We start from the raw sequence: 15,377 nt of genomic DNA on the forward strand, positions 1-15,377 counted from the left end.
TTCCTGCTCCGGAGGCTAGGCCGCAAGCCAATGGCTTAAAGTTACAAGAAAAGAAATTCTGACTAAACATCAGGAAGAACTTTCTTGAAAGGTGTTGGACTCTTCTTCCTTGGAGGTTTTTAAGCAGAGGTTGGATAGCCATATGTCGTGGATGCTTTAGTTAAGATTCCTGCATTGCAGGGGATTGGATGAAATGCCCTTGGGGTCCCTTCCAATTCTACAATTCTATGATCAAACTGAAAAATTAACAGCAGCCTTCAGAAACCTCTGTTGTAATTATGCAGAAAGCACAAGAAAGGTGGTGGTTTGTATATTTCTAATTTCGGCACTGTTTGTATCCAGGAACCAGAAACAGCCACACTGCAAACCAAATGTACACATTTCTCAATCTGTGGTGTTTGAACAAAGATCCAACAAAGGCAGAAGTTTATTCCCAGTGTCAGCACACTAAATTCCTCTTTCAGTCGCAAGATATACATCCCTATAATGGGTTCAATTATTACAAGTCACAGATACTGACCCAAGTTCACATTGATATCAACAGGTCCTAAATGCAAATTAAACTGGACAACATTGCTCCAGATTGCATTCATTCAGAAAATGGTGCTAAGTATATTCTGAAAAGAAAAAGGCTGAACATTTAAAAGGCCTGAGACAGATATACAGAACACAGCAGTTAGTTTTGAAAATCTTGGTCTGAGATTTTGGACACTAATTCTTTCCAACTGGCTTTTCATCATCATCAACACACCCCCCCCCAAAAAACAACAACACCTAAAGCAAAGTTAGATCCCTTCTACCAAATATCACATACCCCCATTTTCCATGTTGTCTTTGTGGCTTTCAGGCAAGAAACTGTTTTATGCTTATTGCACTAAATGTATTACATGTTAACCAAAGCCACAGCCGTCTCTTCGATGCTTGACTAACTGGATTAACAGAGGCCAAACCCGCTTCAGCCTGGTCACAAGGTTAATTGTTACCTGATTATACTGAGTTGCTGGAGATTAGCTTGCCAAGGTACACAGTGTAAAAGCTTTAGAGATCTTAAATGTGCCAGGCCTCCTTTAAATAGTGCTCCATAGCAAGAGATCCACCAGAAGCTCTTCTTTATCTTCTATTTTGTACAGCCAGAGTTTTCAGTGTTTCCATGACAAGCACCAATGGTACAGAGGCTAAGATTAGAAGGCTATAGCAAATATTTCTCTGGGGAAAGACACTCAATGAGACTCTTATACAACAAACCTTCAGGGAAGGGCCATAGCTCAACAGTACAGCAAACGTTCTTCATGCAGAAAGGTCGCAGGTTCAGTTGTCAGCATCTCCAGGTAGGACTGGGGGGAAATCTTCTTTCTGAATCCATGGAGAGCCATTGCTGAGTTAAATGTGTTTGCTTCCTCTTGGTAAGAAGATCTACCACACTGGTGTTTTCCTTCATTCAAGATCAAATCCTAGAATATGATATCTCTGATACCACATCATGCAAATCCAAATCATAGTTCTCCTGATACAGTTTGTGGATGTCACTATTGCTGGCTGGAAGATTTCATCTTTGCCACCTTGCCCAAAAGTAGCCAGTCCTCTCTGGTTCTACTGCAACTTCCAGACTCACCCAAACCAGCCATAGGCAAGGCTGGCCCATCCATGAGGTGAGGGGAGCTGACTGCCTTGGGTGACAGGATCCACAGGGGCAGCAGATCCCAATGAATACCTTTATTCCCCACTTGTTCCTGATATAGATCTTCACTCACCCCTTCTTCCCTGATGGGGAGGGGGGCACCATTTTGCAGTTTGCCACAAGTACCAAAATGTCTTTGGTCAGCCCTGGTCACGGGAAGTGTCAGGGTTTTGTGTTTTCCCTCTAGCAGAGAGGTAAGGGAGCTCCAATTAGTTTCTCAGGACCCCAAACACCTATCTACCTCCCAACATCCAAAGCATATGCTCCTCTGGGCAATGCCTAAAGCTGACCCTCTTGCTGTCATGTGCCCACCTTGGGATTACACAGTGAACTATATATCCAAGAGATACGTGCCCCATATTGTATCTCCCAATTCCCCACATGCTGCAGCGATCCTAAAGCAGCAAGGTTTTCTCCTCAGACAACAAACACTTAAAGAAACCTTATTTTCCTAAACCTTGCTTCCCACCCTAGGGGAAAAAAGGAGCAGGTTAATCTGCACAGACAGCGAGAACATGAAGAATCTGTGAAAGAATTCATTAAGACTGATATTTCAGGTCGTAATAAAAATTAGGCCATGCCACTAAAGAGAGCAGAGGGACATGGGTGGTGCTGTGGGTTAAACCACAGAGCCTAGGACTTGCCGATCAGAAGGTAGGCAGTTCGAATCCCCGTGACAGGGTGAGCTCCTGTTGCTCGGTCCCTGCTCCTTCCAACCTAGCAGTTCGAAAACACATAGTGCAAGTAGATAAATAGGTACCGCTCCGGCGGGAAGGTAAACAGCGTTTCCGTGCGCTGCTCTGGTTCGCCAGAAGCGGCTTAGTCATGCTGGCCACATAACCCAGAAGCTGTACGCCGGCTCCCTCAGCCAATAAAGCAAGATGAGCGCCGCAACCCCAGAGTCGGTCACGACTGGACCTAAAGGTCAGGGGTCACTTTACCTTTACTAAAGAGAGCAACTAACTTATAGCTGTTGTCTTGCAAATAAAACACTAGCCTGCAACAACTGCATGCACCTATAAATGTTGATGTCTAGTGACCGGATCTTGTTAATTTCAGATGCTTGATTAGTATATACCACCTCTTTTTGATCTCAACTGGCACAAGTCCTTCTCCCTTCTGTCACCAGACCAAGTGTGTATATAGTATCTTAAACCTGAAAAGGCTGCCCTGCGCATCCCCCCCACTCAGGGAAGTTTGAGGAAAGCAGATGAATAAAGATGGCACTGATGGATTCTCAGATGTGTGCTGAGAGGGAGAGACACAAGGAAAGCAAGCAGAAGCTTTGAAAAATGTGGCTCTTTGAAATTTCAGAAAGTGCATCACATATCTTCAGAAAAATGGTTGCACCAAAAAGTAAGAAAACATGACTATTCTCAAAGCCATGACAACTATTTACCAAAGACGTTCTGCAAACAATACAGATGATAAACCGATGAGAACACTAGGATGGTTAACTCATTTCATACTTCTTCAGAAGCAGAATGGGGAATCATTTGTAGACGGTGGCCATAAATCCCTTTCAATGCCTCTTTCTTTCAGGAATGTGTTATTCCTATTAATCTTCTTTGAATCTTCTATGAACTTTTAATCATTTGAGTTCAATCTGAAAGCTGTGGCTCAAAAGACTGTAATCCAAAAGTGAAGAAATTTAGAGTCCCAGGCAAGGAGTAAGTTATACCAATATGCTGTTGTTGCTGAAGGAAATACTAAAGGAAGTGGTAGAAAATTTGTATTTGCAATTTTGTAGTCCATATACAAATATCTACACATGTCCACATGTATAGCTGTTCATATTGTTACAATTATTATTGATATCATTCATTTTCACTTGGGTTCCTGTAACTTTGTCTTTATATATATAACTTTGTTATTTATATGAACAGTAATGGAACAAATCACCAAAAGTACCTAATCTCCAGGAAATAAGTTCATTTTTTAAAATTCTGTACATAGAAAAACCCATACATGCTACTAGGTGAGAAAGTGAATGGGCTGGCTAAAGGAGAACCATGCCAATTCTTTATTTAGGTTTTCCAGAGATAAATCTTGTCCAACATGATGAATGAGCACTATGTGCCCTTAAAAGGTTCCCTCTTATAAAAAGTAACAAGAATAGTTGATGAGAGCTTTGTTTAGAGCCTGCAATGAGATAGAGGAATATGCAGCTATTGGTTTAGAAACACATTGTCTCAAGTATCTGTTTTTAGTAGATAGCAGTCATGACAGATATTCAAAAGTAACTTGGAAAAAGGTCATTTTTGAAGGCCTATCTTCAACCATGCTGAATGAAGCAATCTGTTAGAAACATTTCCTTTTCTCTTCATTCAGTGACTTTTTAAACAGATGTTTATGCAATAAAATTTGATGTGAATGCAGTTAGCAGATCTACTTCAAAGCATGGTCACTTATGGGTTAGGAAATGGGCTGATCAAGTGAGTTTTCCTGCAGATAAAGACGTGCAGAATGCTATAACATGGCTGCATTTGTACATCATACTTAACTAAAAGTGAAAAACAACAACTGTGGAGCCAGACATACACTTAGAATTAAGGAACAAGACACCTTAGAGCACATGTTCAGCCCAAGGATTTGTGTTCAGTATCGGAACTGAGCTCACAGTTTTTGTCACTCACAAAACTCCTCATTTCCTCCCCAAGTTTTCTTCAATTCAATGGCCTAATTTGTGCTGGAAGAACTTTTCTCATTCACTGTCATTGATAAACAATTGGGACTCAGAAACTTTTACCTAGGTAAGCGCAGGTGAGCCTTGGACTCACACCCTCCTCCTTCTCTGCACTGGTGCAGCTTTTGCATATCAGATTGTCATGTTATCTGAATTGACAAACTATGGCCAATGTTCATTATGATTTGTTTGAAACAAGCCGTACTGAAGTCACTGAATCAGCAGCTGGCAAGGCTTACTGTCACCTCTCAGTTAAGAACCCTCAGTTGACCCTTTATAAAGGTTTGGAGGAAGATTTGCACATGGGGGGAGTATTAGTGAGAACTTCTCAAGGCAGATCAACAGATTGCCTGTAGACATTTCAAGCATTCAACAGACTTTTGAAGCCAGTCCAGAAGAACAGGACAGCAGATAAATAGATTCACTGGAAGGTACAAGTTGAACCTTTTTGTTTAAACCAGCTCTCAGCTCTGAGGGTCCCATACATTTTTGTAGAAGAGGTGTGGCTTATGATGTCTTGGAGATGCTGATTCTGCCCTCCATTCAGAAGCTGGCAGAGAGATACTAAAAACCTTTTGAGCATAATCAATTTATGAGTCCCCAGGGCATTTTGCCATCCTTCTTTTAAGATGCCATGGAGACACGTACTCAGATATGCATTACATTCACACCTGGAATGTGTTTTAGACATACATTCTAGAAGGGTACAGTTGTACTTCTCTTTGGGAATGAAGTTTGCAGGTATTTTAAAATGTCACATTGGGTATAATGTATAATTTTGGCTTCCGGTGCTTCATACTAGGACACCTACCAGTGGTATGATGTCACAAAGCTTGTTCAGTTTTAGAGCAATGTCAGTGGCAAAAAAGGCTTGTTGTAGGCACTTGGAAAGCTTCACATCCCTCAAGGCACTCAAGTCTGGCACAGTTGACTGATGGAAAGAGGAGGATTAGTCTATAGCAAATCTGATAAGCTGCAAACCTGTTGAGATACTGGGAAATAATTGAAGGCATGCATGGGGAACCTGTGGCCTCCAGAGCTTGCTAGGCTACAGCTCCCATAATTCATGACATCTGTCTATGCTGGCTGTGGCTGGTGGCAGTTGTAGTTCAACAGCATCTGAAGGGCCAGAGCTTCCTCACCCCTGACTATGAAGGGCACCAGAACATAAGAGACTGATAAATTCCTCATTTATCAACTTTGATGCAACCGTGCTCCCTTTGTAAGAGAAAGTTTGCATACAGAGGGTTGCAAACTGCACTCCTCAAAACTATTTTTTTCCTGTACAGTATAAGCATTGGGGGAGGGCCACAACCCAAAACCTGGAAGTTAATTTTAAAAAGGACAATACCCTGTATCAAATTTTGATTGCCCTTATGCAAACACACCTGATATTATTTTGTGTACATCCTATTGTCCTAACACGATAAAGCAGATAGGTAAAACAGATAAAGGACCCCTGGATGGTTAAGTCCCGTCAAAGGTGACTATGAGGTGCGGCACTCATCTTGCTTCAGGCCGAGGGAGCCGGTGTTTGTCCACAGACAGCTTATCTTCCCACCACAGTGATACCTATTTATCTACTTGCATTGGTATGCTTTTGAACTGCTAAGTTGGCAGAAGTTGGGATAGACCAACGGAAGCTTACCCTGTCGCGCGGATTCAAACTGCTGACCTTCTGATTGGCAAGCCCAAGAGGCGCCATGGTCTAAACCACAGAGCCATCCTCTCCCCAAATCTACAGGTGAGCCAGGAGGGTGCACTTCAGCAAGGGAAGCAAGTGAGAACTGTTTCAGGACCCTGGACAGAGGACAAGGAGCAGATTACGTGTTCCACAGAGAACATCAAAAACAGAAATGATTATTGAGCACTAAGACAACATGGAAAAAGTCAGGACCATTCAAACACAAAGACACACACACTGCAAATTGTACTCATTATGTAAACATGCACAGAAATAAAATAAAATAAAATAGCCATAAAACAGCTTCTGAACACAATATTAAAGCACAATGAAAAAGATCTAACTTGACAACCTAACACAAATAAGCAAAACAATTGTTGAGCCAGACTATACTTCTCCAACTCTGACCTCTTGCTGTGGAGTACACAAAACCTTAGTGGGGCATCTACTCCAAAGTCCAACATTCTGTCATCTCTATCACGGATGTTGCCTATGTTAACACACTAGCTCTTGGACACAAGTTTATCAGTTCCTTGATGAAGCTAAGCTAGGATGGGGGCAGCTATGAACTGGGGGGGGGGGGTCTAGACTCAGAAACGTGAGAGAAATGGTGGTGTTCAGGCCCAGTGTTTCCTCAGTTGGCATGAATGACCTCTTGGTCTCTGTGTGTGTCATTGCTGGATTCCGTAAGATAAAGACACCTATGAAGTCAAAGGAGATGCACTTCACAATTGGTAAGGATTTCTATTCAACAGAATGTGACTGCCTTATTATATACAGCCCAATATAACAAATATAGTGCATGCTGAGTAAATTAAAAAGAAGAAAAGAAATAACGCTAAACATGATACTGTTTTCTGTAGAATTGGGAACAGGAAAGCCCACCGTTAGGCTGATGAAGCTTTCCTTGTTGAATGACAAATCAACCTTCACTTGTTAAAGAGTGTTATTGTGTCCCCTACCAGCAAGCAAAATGCACCAAAAACAATCAAACCCAAAACAAGAGGGGAATCGCTTAGCCAACCACTGGTGAGTCACTCTTCTTTCCTAATGAACTGTATTAAAATAAGTAGCTAAGTGGTTAACCCTGGCTTGACTGAATAGGCAGCAACAACCCAGCAAAAGCTATAATATTGAATTGACTGCCTGCTGGCATCACCTTTCATCCAAAACTAATAGAATTCACACTGGAGATGATAGAAAGGGCTACTAGGATCTTAATGGAGAGAGAAAATCACCCCACAGTGCTCTAACTACTCCAAATGGTTTACAGCAGAATTTGTGTGCTCTTGACAGGAGGAAATAAAAGAAACTACAGGGATATCGGCAGAGCTGACAACCCTTCTGGTCTGATTGCAGCCCCAGAGGCACTGTGTAATTCTTATAGAGTCGCTGCTCCTGGCATGATATATGAAGAAACACATACATCAAAACAAAGGTGATGTTGCTGTGTGAGGTCTATAATTTTAGATCTCACAGGTGAGAGGAAGGAAAAATCCCTTAAATAGTTCAGAAGCTGGGGTCTGGTGTAGACTAACACCAGTAACCATGGAGTTGACTATGGGATCACTACCCCTTGTTGTAGGGATGGTTAGACAGTCTTGCACAAATTTCTACTCCCCATGGACTTTAAAGCACCAGAACTAACTGTGGTTAGCACTAACCAGAGTAACCTTTTACCAGGAAGCTAAAAAGCATGTTACTCTGAAGACCTTTCCCAGACTTGAATGCGGTAAAGCGACTGCACAGTGTTACATCAGCACTAGCTCCAGAAGGAACATAAAAATAATTCAGGACATTATACCCAGATGTTCAAATCAATCTAATGATTTATGCATCTTACAACTAGAGATCTCCATCTCCTGTTTGTTCACTCCTTCGCTGAATGATAAGCCTCTGGTGAAATGCTCTCATTATGCTCAAATTATAGGCATTCAACAACTGCTTCTACTTCCAAATATGGGATGCTTCCATTTTTATGTTACCATTGCTAGATTTTTAAAAAAACCAAACTACTGGGTTAAAGCTTATTCTTCTGATATGCTATCAGTGCAGCATGATCCAATTGCTGAGGACTGTGGGAATTACTCTAGCTTTTTTGCAGTCGCCAAAGCAGAATCTGGTACACTTTGGGAGCAACTGAGAAAGGGAGGGTTAAAAAAGGCTAATATCACCCTGAAGTGGTCAAAATATGTATCATTATATCTAACTGTCCAACTTCAAATATTGTACAAGTGAGGAAGCTGTTGCACCCAATAGTTGTGCAAGGGGAAGGCAGCTAGCACAACCAATGTTTGCCGTCCCCTCTTCCCCCTACAAAGGAGGTGTCTAACCTTTGGCCTTCCAGATGTTGTTGGGCTCCAGCTCCCATCAGCCCCAGCCAACATGACCTACAGTCAGGGATGATGGAGAGTGATTTGTAATCCAACAACATCTGGAGGCCACAGCCTCTAACCCCCAGCTATGGTTGGTTGGCATCCGTCAAGAGACAATGGAGTGTGCCTCTGGGGGGTCAAGTTAAAGCACTGCATTAGCAGCACCGAAGTGACTTCCCCTCCCCATCTACACATGATCTTTTATTGAAATTATTGTACTTTTTCTTCTAACCCTGTGCTCTACCTGTTTTCATAGATTTTGAGCACCACTGACTGCTGCATATCTATTTGCCCTGGGATGTTTGGGAAATTCTATTGAGATCCTCTCTTTTATGTAACCCATACCCTCCTGGTAACTTTTGAATATCAATGTTTCAGGATTCACATGCTAGAAGATACCGCTCGTCAAAATCTTTCTCAGCAATTCGCCGAGTCCTATAACGGCTAGTTGACACAGGTTTTGCATTCTGTATATAATCAGTCAAAATAACTCCCTACCCTCCTTGCACATCACAGGTTTCATGAATGTTACTACTTCAAACTTTGCTGAAACCGTATTGTCATCAACATTTTGCAAATGGAAAAAGGATAAAGTATCTCAAAGGGTCAGAGATACAACAGAACCAAGGACTCAGTAATGTGTTCCTCTAATGTGTTCCTTCATTATTTGAAACTGAACAATATTAGACAATTTGCAGAGAAAATCAGTATGAGTCTTTAAGAACTGCACATGCAACAGAATAGAGAGCTAAATACAGATTTGTGCGCTTTAAAGCGGAGATATATGAGGATCAAAAGCTGGTGGATATTATTTTCCAGTTTATTTCAATGGACTATGAGATCAGGAGCCAAGCAAGCATTACCCAAAAGCTGCATTCACTTGCATGTAAATGGGAAGAATGTTTTAGCTCAAAAGGCTTCTTTTCTTCTTTAAATTAGAGGTACCCTTGGAAACATAAGTGCTTTTTTCATCTAATAACAGCCTGCTAAGATAATGGATAATAATAGGGTGTGGTATGTGTCGCATCACTGTTTCTAATTCATATTCTAATACATATTTCTGACATTCAATCTACTCCACATTTAGCTCCTCTCACACCTCTGCCTCACAAGACTTCCATTAACTCCAAATGACTTTGAATCAGATCTAAGAGGGAATGGCACACCTACTTTGAACATTACTTCTTGGTTATGCTGTAAAACAGAGACCTGTGACAGGCATGCATGCACACATATCAATGCCCCACAAAATAACCCCTAGCCCCTACAAGTAAGTGAACAGCAAGGCAAATCATCCTAATTCAAGCTGCCCATGGGTTTTATCTTCTAGTCTTCCTCAGATGCCACACAAATTTTAAATGACAAAGAAACCAAAGCTAAACAAATGTTCAGCTCTGGAACAATATGCTTTCCAAATCTGCAAGAAGCACTTGAATTTCTGCTTCATCTGCCAAAAATCTGCCATTTGGGCTTATCTGAGATCCACCTGGACACTGTAAATCTCCCATGTACCAGTTGGCTCACTTAACTAGCACTAACAGTGCTCTCATTTATCTCAACCTCTGATTTTGCATGAGATCAGCACAGAGTGGCAAAGCTAGATAAGTTTAGATCCTTGACTTAATGGTCTTATAGGCACCCTCCCCCCCCCCAAGTATATTACTTCCTCTGCCATTCCATGCTGTACAACTGATTGTACATTCCTGACACGTTAGGACAAAAAGCAAACAAAAAACAGTTTGCCAACCCTGATTAGTTTCACATTTTGAACTCATTTAAATCATAACCCCGCTGTGACTGCAGGAACAAAATAGAGCTCATTTATGCTGCCCTGACGGTAAAGATGTTTGCATGAAAATAAGCACCATATTTTTGTAGAAAGAAATAATATATTTATTGAAGTAGAAATAATAAAATGACCACGTATGTGTCTGCCTGTCTGGTCCCAACTACATAATTTGTTTAATAAAAGAGGAAGGAAATAGGAAAGATGTTGCAACAATGACCATCACCCCCCGGTTGGCTCTAGCACACCCGCAGAAATCCTAGTGCCATTGCCACCCCCACCTGTCACTCCACAGTGAGTAGCCTTGGCTGAGGAGCCCTGAGCTTCAGCCCTAAGATCCGGCCCTAGCTGCAACCACTGTCCACACACTGCTTCCAAACTACCCAAAACCACAAAAGTTTAGGCTGCATTCCTTAGCAGATGTCCTAGAACCTTGGTTGAACTTCTTCAGAAGTAACCATATGTTTAGTTTCAAGCTATGACTCTATGTAACAGTGTTTATGCTACATAAATCCATAATGCCCCATGGTGCTGAAACTTGGATAGGAAACACATTTCGTTTCATTTCCTAGCTAATTTCCCCAGGTTATGAAGACACTTGCAACTTTAGCATCAGATTCTATGGTAAAATTAGGCAAATTAGCTATTTAAGATTAGTCAGTATTGAGGAAATGTCGGACTTGGGCCAAAGAGATCTAAACACAAATACCACTTTCTATAACAGACATACTGAATAGTTTGGACAAATCCCCTACTTACATACCTCCACTCCTCATATGTTAAAAAACCCAAACACTACTGTCAGAAAGAAGAACTACCGTATTTTCCTGTCTATAAGACGCCCCCATGTATATCTCAACTTCTGTATATCTCAACTTCCTTTTTCAGGACTCTGATTTAAGAAAATGGCCCCCGTGTATAAGATGCCCCCAAATTTTGGACATTATTTTTTAGGGGGGAAACCTAGTCTTATATACGGAAAAACACGGTATATACCCACAGATGACATAGTAAAACAACCCATCATCATCAATAGGCCATTGCTCCTGTATCATAGTCCTGACAATTGCTCCTCTGTCATAGTCCTGACAATATTCAACCAACGCCCAGACCTGTGGCTGTGTAATATGCCTTTATCCACCTAGCATTACATATTGAAGTGCCAACAATCATACTGTTAGCAGAAAACGTCAAAGAAATGAGGACACCACAGAACTGCAGCATCTGTTCTGGTCTGAACACATTTGCACGGGTCTTTCTCAACCACTAGACAGAAAGTACAGAAGGTACAGGCTCAGTCTGTGCTGATGCTCTGCCTGCCTCACTGCCTCTTGCAGGCTCATGCAAGAGACACTGTCCGCACAGCAGCTACAAAGATTGCAATGTAGATATGTGCTCTCCGCTCCCAGTTAGCCCCGCAGGCTCACCTAGACAGCACAACACCCCCAAACTCCATGAAGTCCCACAGCAAGTCCCTGACAACTATGTGCAAGGTCTAAGCACTGAAGCAACATTTCACAGGCTTTCCATTACAGGATCCCAAATATGCCCACAAGGCACGACAAGCTTTCCTGCAAAGGCTGCCCTGTGGCATTCAAATCTGCAATAGTCGACAAGGATTTGGGGACCTTTGGAGAGTTGTGGGAAAGAGAAATTCCGACAGGTCCTGCTTTTCTCCTCCTTGGGCAACACCAGGACTCAGCAAACTGCACCTACCTTGAAATCCCCTCCTGCTGCACAACTCTCTTTAAAGTCCTGGCCACTCGTTGCACCTTACCTTCTGAAGTATACAGTCGTGCTTCAAAATAAGGGATATTTATTAACATAGGTGGTGCCTACTCCCACCCCTTCAAATAAAGGTTGCATGGAAAATTACCTTCGCGGGGGGAAAAGAGGAAAGCGAGGCGAGAGGAAAAGGCTTTACCTCCGAGAAGACGTAGAGAGGTAAGACGAGGATGGCCAGGAGCAGGTCTGCCACGGCCAAGCTGACGATGAAGTAGTTGGTGGTGGTCTTCAGCGCTTTCTCGGTGCACACGCTGAGGCACACCAGCAAATTCCCGCTGATGATGAAGAGGATGAGGAAGACGCCGAAGACCAGCGCGGCGAAGTTGTAGTCCGGCTCCTCTTCGGGAGTGGGGCAGGCGTCGGTGGCATTGAAGGCGGGGGTGCTGTTGGCCCCCATGGCTCCCGCTCGCCGCCCTTTCACTTAGCACCCGCGTCCCGCCGACGGTCGCTTCTGCGCCTGACGAGCTACAAGGCCGAAGAGCTTCACGGGCTCATGGTCCCTAAACGGTAGGGCTCGGCTGGCGAAAGAGAGTCACCTCGCCCCGGAGCTGCCTGGGCGGGAGCCACCGCCCAGGCTGCCCCACTCCATCGCCGAGCCAGGGGGGCGATCCCGGCGAGCAAAAGGCGGCAAGAGAGACGCCTAGGCTCGGCGCCGCCCGCTCCCTGCTCGCGAGGGACTTCTCAGCAGCCGGCGCGCTCTGCTTCTCGCCTCAGCGACGCGGCGCGGCCCCTTTCCCGAAGTTTTCTTTCCCGCTCAACCCTCGCCAGCAGCCGGGCGGGAAGAAGGAAGAAGCCCTCGAGGCTTCCTTCCGCGCGCCTAGAAGAGGAAACGCGTCCGCGCGCAACGCACGCGCCGGACCCTCGCAAGTCCCGCTCACTTTTTTCTCCCGCTCGAGCCCAGCTCTGCTGCCCCGGCGCGAGCTACAAGTGGGTCACTTCGAGGCGAGGAAAGCGAGCTGACTGGACGGAGGGAGAGAGGGAGGGAGGGCGCTCTGACGGGGAGGCCGGGCTGGGCCGCGCGCGAGGAGCCGACGGCCAATCAGCAGCGCCTGCGCGGCGCAATCCGGGCACATGTGGGCAGCGGGAGACCCGTGGTTCCTGCGCCTCACAGTGCCTGGCAAGAGTCCCAGGCGACGTCGCGCCAAAATCTGCCACCGACCGCCCAGAGACCTGGCTTGGGCGCTCGCACGTGCAGCTCCTTAGGAGGTTTCTCGGGGCACGAAATCGCCACAGGGAACCTGAGGCGTTGCCAGACAATCGGAAGGTCCCGAGAATGTCTGTTTTTGCGGGATTCCCACCCAGGGCAGTTACCGCGGTAGATGTCGCCACGTGGCAGGCTTCCTACAAATCTGATAAAAGGGAAAGGGCAAATAGCTACTGGCAAACAGGGTCAGGGAGAAATCTGCAAAGAAAGGTATTTTCTCCCCTCCCGGAGTAAAGTTGCGTAGAATGGCTGGATGGCTCGTGATGGGCACAGCCTTTCTGCCTTTGATCTTATCTTTCAAAACTACTGGTGAATAGATGCAGCCCCGCTGCACGAAATGCATTGCCTTCCATACACTTTTATTTCCCCCCCTTTTAAAGATGGGTGAAAAAGTTCACGTTCGCAACCTTGCAGCTATGGGAGACAGCAGTTGTGTTGCGTCATTCTTGACATCACAGATAATATCCAGCAGGTGCCTGTGTGACACTGGTGCAAACTATACTCCAAAGAACAATTGCAACAGGCGCCTCTGTGGCAAGATAAATAGCTTTCTCGGGGAAGATAAGCACACAAACTCTATACAAAATATAACATGTTCCCTAGCACATTCAGTCTTCAAACAAACTATCCTAAGGCACAGCCAGGAGCAAAGATGTGTGGACTTTGCAGAACAAATGGATAACACTATGATTAAAAACTGATAATCATTTTTACTATGTTAAAGGAAGTTCCTAGACCCGATAGAGACAATATTTTCTGAGAATGGGGCATTAGTGCTCTAAGTTCTATAGGGCTGGATTGTCATGTTTAGAGCCTCAGTGTAATTGGTTAATTTAAAATATTTAAATGGAGTCGAAATATGCCCTTGAATGATCAGGTAGCAAATTTTGAAGAAACGCTGTTAATTATTTTTTAATGCAAGTGCTTACAAAAACTGTGGGTGGCAGACATGGGCGTAGTAGTCGGGATTTTTGTTGGGGTGGGGCAGCCAAAGTGGTGGCAGATGTTGCTGTGGCTTTAAGAAGGTGCGTTTCTCTTCCTGTCCTGCAGGCGGGAATGTCTCATCTAAGACGGTGCCTGCTGTGAAACATGAATGCATCATCTAAAAGCAAAGGAATAATGCTTTTATTATTTTATTCATGAATGCAGATTTAATCAAATAATTATAACTTGTACGGTTAATGAATAAACTAATAAGCTTATCAGTTGAAGGACCAGAAGCACAATAAGTGATTGAAAATGAAAGTTCAGCACACATGAACTGAGTTGTGCAAAATCACAAGAAGAATGTAAATCCAGCTAACGTTAATTTAAAAATTAAGTTAATGTAGGAGTCAAAATTGCAAAACATTTTTGGGGGTCTTTACTTTGCTGGCATACAGCCTGAGTCCACTTTTTGCAAGGGCAAAGGGTCTTAACCCTCAGTCCCCCTTGGAAATTCTGGCACTCCCTCCATTTGTTTCTTCCCTTCTAGAACAAAATGTGAAATGATCATTGCAAAAAAAGCACTTTGTGGAAATGACCTTTTTATCGCCACTCTTGTAGGACTTGTTTCTTTACAAGTAGCATCATGGGAATTAATGGATTCCTCCAACCCCACCACTTAAAAAAAGAGAAGAAGCTGGAACAAATGATTCCCTTAACTATTCTGTCCAAATAACTTTTGGGGAAGATTCTTGTTTGTTTGTTTGTTTGTTTGTTTGTCTGTCTGTCTGTCTGTCTGTCTGTCTGTCTGTCTGATTAGTTTTTGCAGTTACAGATAGGTAGCCGTGTTGGTCTGCCATAGTCAAAACAAAACAAAATTTCCTTCCAGTAGCACCTTAAAGACCAACTAAGTTAGTTCTTGGTACAGTATGAGCTTTCGTGTGCATGCACACTTCTTCAGATACACAGTATATCTGAAGTATCTGTGTATCTAAAGAAGTGTGCATGCACACGAAAGCTCATACCAAGAACTAACTTAGTTGGTCTTTAAGGTGCTACTGGAAGGAAATTTTGTTTAGTTTTTGCAGGTTTTTGTAGGCTACCTGTCATCCAAATATATCCTGGGAGATAGGGGTTCATGTTAGGGAATTATGGTAACATATAATTATGTAATGGGTAAAATGTTATCCCCCAAAATCTTTTCAGCATATGGATATGAAGCAGATGATTTTCCTAATTACCCCTGTGCCATGGT

General features: G+C 43.5%; 1 protein-coding gene across 1 annotated transcript in view; it reads right to left on the reverse strand.

Annotated features, from left to right (window-relative positions):
- Positions 1 to 12,510, reverse strand: part of DRD4 (dopamine receptor D4) — a 32,582-nt gene extending 20,072 nt beyond the window's left edge. The window contains exon 1 of the mRNA XM_081919746.1: positions 12,134 to 12,510. Coding sequence (XP_081775872.1) covers positions 12,134 to 12,391 — 258 coding nt within the window. The 5' untranslated portion in view covers positions 12,392 to 12,510. The remainder of the gene's footprint in view (positions 1 to 12,133) is intronic.
- Between the last annotated feature and the right edge of the window lie 2,867 nt (positions 12,511 to 15,377).

Source organism: Podarcis melisellensis (genome assembly GCF_964234715.1).
Source record: "Podarcis melisellensis genome assembly, chromosome: 1".
NCBI classification, from domain to species: domain Eukaryota; kingdom Metazoa; phylum Chordata; class Lepidosauria; order Squamata; family Lacertidae; genus Podarcis; species Podarcis melisellensis.